This window comes from Aphanomyces invadans (assembly GCF_000520115.1).
Source record: "Aphanomyces invadans strain NJM9701 unplaced genomic scaffold supercont1.24, whole genome shotgun sequence".
Classification (NCBI taxonomy): domain Eukaryota; phylum Oomycota; class Saprolegniomycetes; order Saprolegniales; family Verrucalvaceae; genus Aphanomyces; species Aphanomyces invadans.
In genome coordinates this window covers 1,030,534-1,038,092 of record NW_008580169.1, presented here as the reverse complement: position 1 = coordinate 1,038,092, position 7,559 = coordinate 1,030,534, and the positions used below count along the sequence as shown (strand labels likewise).

Here is a 7,559-nt window from a genome sequence, read left to right as displayed (position 1 = left end):
CTGCAAATTTCTTCGGCTGTCCCATAAATTCCGTCGTTGTCTGTAGAAAAGCACCCTGTCTGGTCGCACCTCAATAGAGAGGTTCCGCAAAACGATCTATACATTTCCCACAGCGTATAATTCCAGATGTTGACAAAACCCGAGTGTCATCCCCAAGTTTGATGTGGAACCTTCACAACCTGATTGTCATTCCTCACATTTGGGCGAATGTGAGGAATCGTTACATACATTGCAATTCGAAACGAACTCAACATGCCACCAAAGGCAAAGCGTCGCAACTTCTCCGAGGAGGAAGATCTCTTGCTGCTCCGTCAAGTGTCCTCCGAAATGCCCTTCCTCGCACGCCTGGACTCATAATGGACAAGTGGACGGCTGTCGCCAAGTCTCTTGCGTCCTCAGACGAGTTTGGACGTCCTCGATGCCAAGAAGGCAAGCAACAATTAATGCCCTTATTGACGGCCACAAAAAGAGAAACCAAGAATCTGCGTGTGCGTCGGGAGTCGACGAGGAGGTAACAGAAATGGTGACCTTGTTGGATGACCTCCTTGCTGCATATGAAGATGCAAAGGGCGACGAAACTCGTCGTGCCATGGATTCAAAACAAGCATTAGAGCATAACGAAAGCATGGGGGCACTCGTACGTGACGAGGCCATGGCGGCCCTTGGCAAGTGCAAGCGAGGGAACGAAGATGACCCTGGCAACGCAACTGGAGGGGGCACGATGATGAAGACCATGACAATGCTTCACGAGCAATCCAAGTCCGAGGTGGAATGTCAGCGAGAAAATTTCAGCCGCGAAATGGAGGAACGTGACAAGGACAGAATTGAACGTGAAAAGGACAGAATTGTTCTTGCTGAACAAATGCGACAATAACACGAGGCGACAATGAAACAACAGGAGCCAATGCTGCAAATGATGAATGCTTTTATAAACAAAATGTGATGCAGTGTGTGTTTTTTCGTTTTTTCAAATGACGATAACCTCAAGCATATCTAAGTACTCTTTGAGCGTTGGTGGCTCCAGATGAAAGAACTCGCTGATTTGATTTCCACAAAAATGGCAGCAGTGGCAATTCGTAAGTAGCATTGCAATGGAATCAATCTTCCCCACAGGAGAAAGTTGAATCTTGGAGAGCATTTTGAACGTGATGAAGGACTACAACGTCTTCAAAATTTTGAAATTCATTCGACTGACTGTCGAACTCGGCGCATCCACTTATTGAATCTTGTTTGAGTGGCCCGATGTTGTTTCCATTTTACCCAGAGAGGAGAAAGTCGACAATACCATACGTAGGGTCGCCGTAAATGTAGGACGCGAAGAGGTCGCGATGACTTCGAAAAAATGACAGAAACTGGCTGTACCGAAGCATTGTGGCGTCGTGACGGCGGCCCTCCATAGGACCAAAAGGTGGACGCCGATGCCATCAGGGCAAGTGATCGCCTGGTAATTCAGACAATGAATGCGTTTGTGCCCACTATAAATTTGACTATAAATCTCCCCAGAGATCGTACAGGGTGTTGTTGATCACATGGAGAAATATCTCGCACAGTGACGACCGCGAACGACCGAACGTTTTTGACATGTCATGCAATCGTGTGGGAAAGGCAAGCCTTCCTAAGACGATGCATATTGCTTGTCTCGATGTGCGCGCTTTCGTTCTTCCGTCACAATGACAGCAGGCAAGCCAAGTAGGAGTCCAAATTGGCGTATGCCACTGACGTCGAATTTGAATATTCTCCTAAAAATATATAGCATCTGTAGTCAAGAATGGCGTTCGCGTCACTTAAGAGTGCTAAGATCAAGGCGAATGTCGGGAATCAATGGTCTCTCGACTGCTTGGGCAGCCATTAGCGCAAACAAGAAGCGTTTTTGACGTGTGCTTCGGGCCATTGCCATGAGCATAAGCCCGTCACTTTGAGATAAGGCCATGAGCGGCTACTGGACTACAACTGCGGAACAAGGTTTTTTAAATTCCATTCATTATCCGCCGAGCGACAATTGTCGAACTAATGGCATGTGGGTAATGTATGGAATCATTTGCGGAACCTCTCTAATGAGTGAGAGTTGCGCTCAAATGGTTGAGCTGCCTCGACTCCTACGATGGGAACGGTGTGCCCAAACGTGCTGGCAGAAGCACAGTGATCAGTAAGAGCATTACAAGCTCCTCTGAGGATTACGATTAAATCCACTCAACCGAATGCATGACAACTGAAGTGCGTGTACTGAATGTGCATTCAGCATCTCTTACACGCCGTATAAACATCAACGTGTTGTGCGCGGCTCCACATCGTCTGTTATATTTCTAGGTTAAACTGGTGTAGTGTTTCAAGCATCGTGTCGAAATATTGACGAGCCCGTGGTCCATCTATTCGGTTCGGGTCGAAGTTAGCTTGGACGCACAGCTCTTGGGTGCTGAGAGGAATGACAGTCAGCTCAATCGTGTAGTATGATGCAGCGCGCTGCTCACACCAAGACATGGACGAGTGATCGCAGTAAGGGCTGGGGGCAATGCTCACTTCGGTGTCGAACGTAGTCCACTCCGCTTGGCCCCATCGCTTCGCGACGTTTGCATGGGTCAAAGCATGTGGCAGCATGGCTGCATTCTCTGTCTGGATGCGTTGAAGCAGCGTGACGTTGTCCGCGTCGAACTCGACACGACAAGGGACCGAGCTGATGAGGCATCCCAGAGTCTTCTCCACCTCAATCACCGGGATCGATCGATTTGACACGACTTGTCCAAACACGACATCATCGATACAAAGCTGACGGCGAAGCGTAGTAGCCCACGCCAAGTTGACCAGTGCGGCCATGCTCACGTCGATGCGTTTGAGCGCGATTGAGATGTTTGGCAGGATCAGAGTGGCAACTAGTGCCTCGTTCATGGGAGGTGGGTCAATAAAAGGCGGAACGCATGCAACAAGCGTGGGCTTGCAGATGCCGTCGAGATACCTTGTCCAGTATCGCTCGGCCAACGAGCTGTCCTGAGCTGCAATGTACTCTACGACGTGGCGAAACGGTGGCCGACATGCGAGTTGGCGTCCGAGCAATGCATCTTCGATGTCTCCTCTCAACATAGTTATCGAGGCGCCATCGTACAACGCATGATGGATAGTCACCACGCCATGTGCACGTCCTCGATCGTCTTGAACAATCGTAAATCGGGCAAACGCGTGGTCGTCCAAGGTGAAAGCTCGTTGTAAATCGGCAGATAAAAAGTCCATCAACGTCGCAACAGAGGCTCTGGCGACAGGAACGTGCAGCGAGCTCGACTGAACAACATGGTACAGACCACCTTCGGTCGAGACAAATGTCGAGCGCAGAATCTCGCGTTGTGCAACAAGGTGTTGGTACTTGATGGCAACCAAGTCCAGATCTTGGCCCAGTTCCAAAACCATTTGAAAAACAAACGCTGACGGCGCTGTGGCAATGGTACCGACCATGGACTCCTGCTCAAGCGTGGCAGGAAAGCAGCTCTCATACTCTGGCCAACGGCATTGAACGAGTCCTTTCACACTCTCTGCGATTTGAATAGACGGCCAAACCACTTCGACGTCGACAGGCAATGCGGTGGCGACGACTTGCGACAAGATGTTCCATGTCAGCAAGTCGTACACTGAGATATGCAGCCGTGCATCTTTGCACAATTTCACGACTCGAAGTGCTGACATGGAGTCACCGCCCAAGGCAAAGAACGACGTGCGACGACCAATGTCGTGGAGGGACACCCCCAACACGTCCGACCAAATCTGCGCCATCCGTTTCTCCGACGCCGTCGCCAGCGCTTCCACCGCCGACTCCACGTCCAGCAACGCCAACGCGTTCTTGTCGATCTTGCCGTTCGAGTTCTGCGGCATCACGGCCACCCCCACCCACGCCGCCGGCACCATGTACACTGGTAGGTGCGCCGCCACCACTCGCTGCAAACTGTCCACGGACACCGTCGCAGGCGCAAAGTACCCGACGAGGTGCGTCTTGTCCTTGACGAGGACAGCGGCGGACACGACGTCTGGATGGTGCAGCATGGCCCCCGCGACCTCGTCCAACTCGATGCGGTACCCCTTGAGCTTGACTTGTGTGTCCTGTCGGCCGAGGAGCTCAAACGTGCCGTCCGGACGAAGCCGGCCAAGGTCTCCCGTGCGAAACATCTTGGGGTGTCCCGACACGAACGGGTCCGGGACAAACGAGACCGCCGTCTCGTCGGGCAAGTTGATGTACCCCGGCGACACGCACATGCCACCCAAGTACAGCTCGCCGACCACGCCGACGGGGACAGGTCTCTGGTCGTTGTCCAAGATGTAGCTGCGGACGTTTTCCAGCGGTCGGCCAATGGTGATGGGAGCGTCGGCGTGGAGTTGGGCACAGTGGGTCATGATGGCACATTCCGACGGACCGTAGAGGTTCATGAAGCGGACATGGGGAGCCCACAAGTCTTTCAGAGCACCCGGGCAAGACTCGCCAGCAACCGAGACGACGACAAGGTTCGGGTATTCGGTTGGGTGGCCGAGCTGGGCCAGTGCTGTTGGGGTGCATGTGATGGCTTGGACAGATTTGATGTCGGCGGTAAAGTCATGGGACCTCAGAACTAGAGTCGCACCGCTGGATAGAGCTTTCCACAAATCCCACTGAAACCCGTCGAACCCGATCGCCATGAATTGCATCACTCGATGGCCTGGGACAAACCCTGTTGCAGTCGACTGAAAGTGAATGACGTTGACAGCGGCGGCATGCGTGACAGGGACACCTTTCGGCTTTCCCATGGACCCGGACGTGTATACAACGTAAGCTTCGTCGGTGCTCGTGGCTGTGGACTTGCTCTGAACACGATGGACATGTGCCGGTGACTCCGAAATTGCTGCTTGCAAAAGCGGCACGTCGAGGCGGAAACTTTCGACCACGTCTCGATGTTCGCCTGTCGTCACAACAAGCGATACATTTGCGTCCGCAAGCATGTACTTGATTCGACTGGCCGGGAATGCAACATCTAGAGGCATCATGGACGCACCGGCTTTGACCACAGCCAGGAGCGCCATCGGGAATTCCAAACATCGATCCATGAGAACGCCGACCCGGTGGCCGACGCACACTCCCATGGCGCACAGTTGGGCAGCCATCACGTTGGCGTGCTCATTTAGCTCACCGTACGTGAGAGTGACACCTCGAAATTCAATGGCTGGAGCGGTCGGGTGGGACAGCGCTCTCTTCTCAAATGAATGTTGTAGAAGCTCGTGCGGCAATGGCACTTGGGGTCCATGCGATGCCAAGTGGATAAAGTCGGCTTGCTCGTTGCTGACGTCCCAGGCTGCCGGGAGATCATCCGTGTCGCAGGACAACGTACATAGCTGGAACGTTGTGTGGCGAAATTCCCGCAGGATTTGCTGTACTTGGTCGTTGGAAATACGAGTTGGCTCGTAGCGTGCGACGACTGTCAAGTCGGTATCGATGGGCCAAATTGTCAGCTCGAGGGTATGCTCCACAGCATGTGGTGCCGTGATGAGATTGGTCGCACATCCGTCTCCAAAATCCACGAGTTCTGGGAGCTGTTGAAAGGCTAGCACTGTGTCAAACAAGGCGCCGTCGACGCCGCTCCAGCGTTTGATGTCGGCCTGGCTCGCGTACGAGTGGTCCACGACAACGCCTCGTTCTGCCCGAATGCAAGCAATGCCGCTATGGACTGAATCGGTGCCGTCAAAAGTTACTCGGCACGGCACCGTGCTAATCATAGCGCCCAAGATCCTACACGGAAGATGCAGGGAGCTCGCACAAGTCGAACGAGGTCATGCGGCTCGTACCTCGTGACGTCCACGACCGGAATGTTGCGATTTGAAAGCACGTGGCCAAAAACGACGTCGTTGTGTCGCATGTACTTTCGCAGGGTGAGTGCCCACACCAGGCGAGTGAATTCCGCGAGCGTGAGACCAACACGGCGGGCCGCAGCACGCATCTCGTTCACGTCCAACGCAATCGACACAGATGGTGGAGAAGTGGTTGGAACGTTGGAGGCAGTTGAGGACGTCGTCAGATTCAGGGAATGGCATGTTACCCCTTTCAAGTATGCTCGCCAGAAGCGTTCCGTCTCGCGCTTGTCTTGGGCTTGAATGAAGTCGATGACCCGACAAAAACTGGGTCGGGGCACCAACGGTACTCCGTGCAGCACATTGTGTAAGTCGCGCAGCAGCATGGCAATGGTCCAGCCGTCGTACACCGCATGGTGCATCGTAAGGACACTAAAGGTGGCTGTTGGTAGCTCTACAATCGACAGTCGAGAAAAGTTGCCATCTCCAACTTCAAATCCCCGGCGGCGATCCGACTCTAGAAACTCGTGTATTGAATTTGCGGCAGTGTGGATCACTGGAAAGCGGTCGAAATCGGCGTGGACGACTCCATGGACTCCCGACGGCAAGTTCACAAAGGTTGTGCGGAGTATATCGTGGACTCGAGCTAGCCGCTCGAAGGCGGACAAAACTCGTGCAGCATGGAGAGTGCTGGTCAGCTGCATGTGGTGCTGAAAGACATAAGCATCGCGGCGACTCAGAGTTGCAAAGATCATGCTGGCTTGAAGCGATGTCGCCAAGTAGACTCCATGTTGAGCCAGGTTCAGCTGAGTGCCCCAATCCTTCAGCCCACCAACGAGAACTGCGGTTTCGACTTGCGCCACAGGAAACGTTCTACCAGCCGACCGTTCAGCCAACTCAGCTGCTTGACACAATTCTGGCGATTTCAAAAACTCGGACACCATCAGATCGTATCCATCATGGCGGCAAGTCGCGGCAACATGAATGGCTGACATGGAGTCACCGCCCAAGGCAAAGAACGACGTGCGACGACCAATGTCGTGGAGGGACACCCCCAACACGTCCGACCAAATCTGCGCCATCCGTTTCTCCGACGCCGTCGCCAGCGCTTCCACCGCCGACTCCACGTCCAGCAACGCCAACGCGTTCTTGTCGATCTTGCCGTTCGAGTTCTGCGGCATCACGGCCACCCCCACCCACGCCGCCGGCACCATGTACACTGGTAGGTGCGCCGCCACCACTCGCTGCAAACTGTCCACGGACACCGTCGCAGGCGCAAAGTACCCGACGAGGTGCGTCTTGTCCTTGACGAGGACAGCGGCGGACACGACGTCTGGATGGTGCAGCATGGCCCCCGCGACCTCGTCCAACTCGATGCGGTACCCCTTGAGCTTGACTTGTGTGTCCTGTCGGCCGAGGAGCTCAAACGTGCCGTCCGGACGAAGCCGGCCAAGGTCTCCCGTGCGAAACATCTTGGGGTGTCCCGACACGAACGGGTCCGGGACAAACGAGACCGCCGTCTCGTCGGGCAAGTTGATGTACCCCGGCGACACGCACATGCCACCCAAGTACAGCTCGCCGACCACGCCGACGGGGACAGGTCTCTGGTCGTTGTCCAAGATGTAGCTGCGGACGTTTTCCAGCGGTCGGCCAATGGTGATGGGAGCGTCGGCGTGGAGTTGGGCACAGTGGGTCATGATGGCACATTCCGACGGACCGTAGAGGTTCATGAAGCGGACATGGGGAGCCCACAAGTCTTTCAGAGC

At 54.3% G+C, this 7,559-nt stretch overlaps 1 protein-coding gene across 1 annotated transcript; it reads right to left on the bottom strand.

The window, feature by feature from the left end:
• Positions 1 to 2,295: 2,295 nt before the first annotated feature.
• On the bottom strand, positions 2,296 to 7,523 carry H310_10174 (hypothetical protein; the record flags this gene model as incomplete). The annotated part of the gene is made up of 2 exons (XM_008876455.1): positions 2,296 to 5,734; positions 5,791 to 7,523. 2 exons carry the CDS (start codon positions 7,521 to 7,523, stop codon positions 2,296 to 2,298), a joined length of 5,172 nt encoding a protein of 1,723 aa, XP_008874677.1.
• Between the last annotated feature and the right edge of the window lie 36 nt (positions 7,524 to 7,559).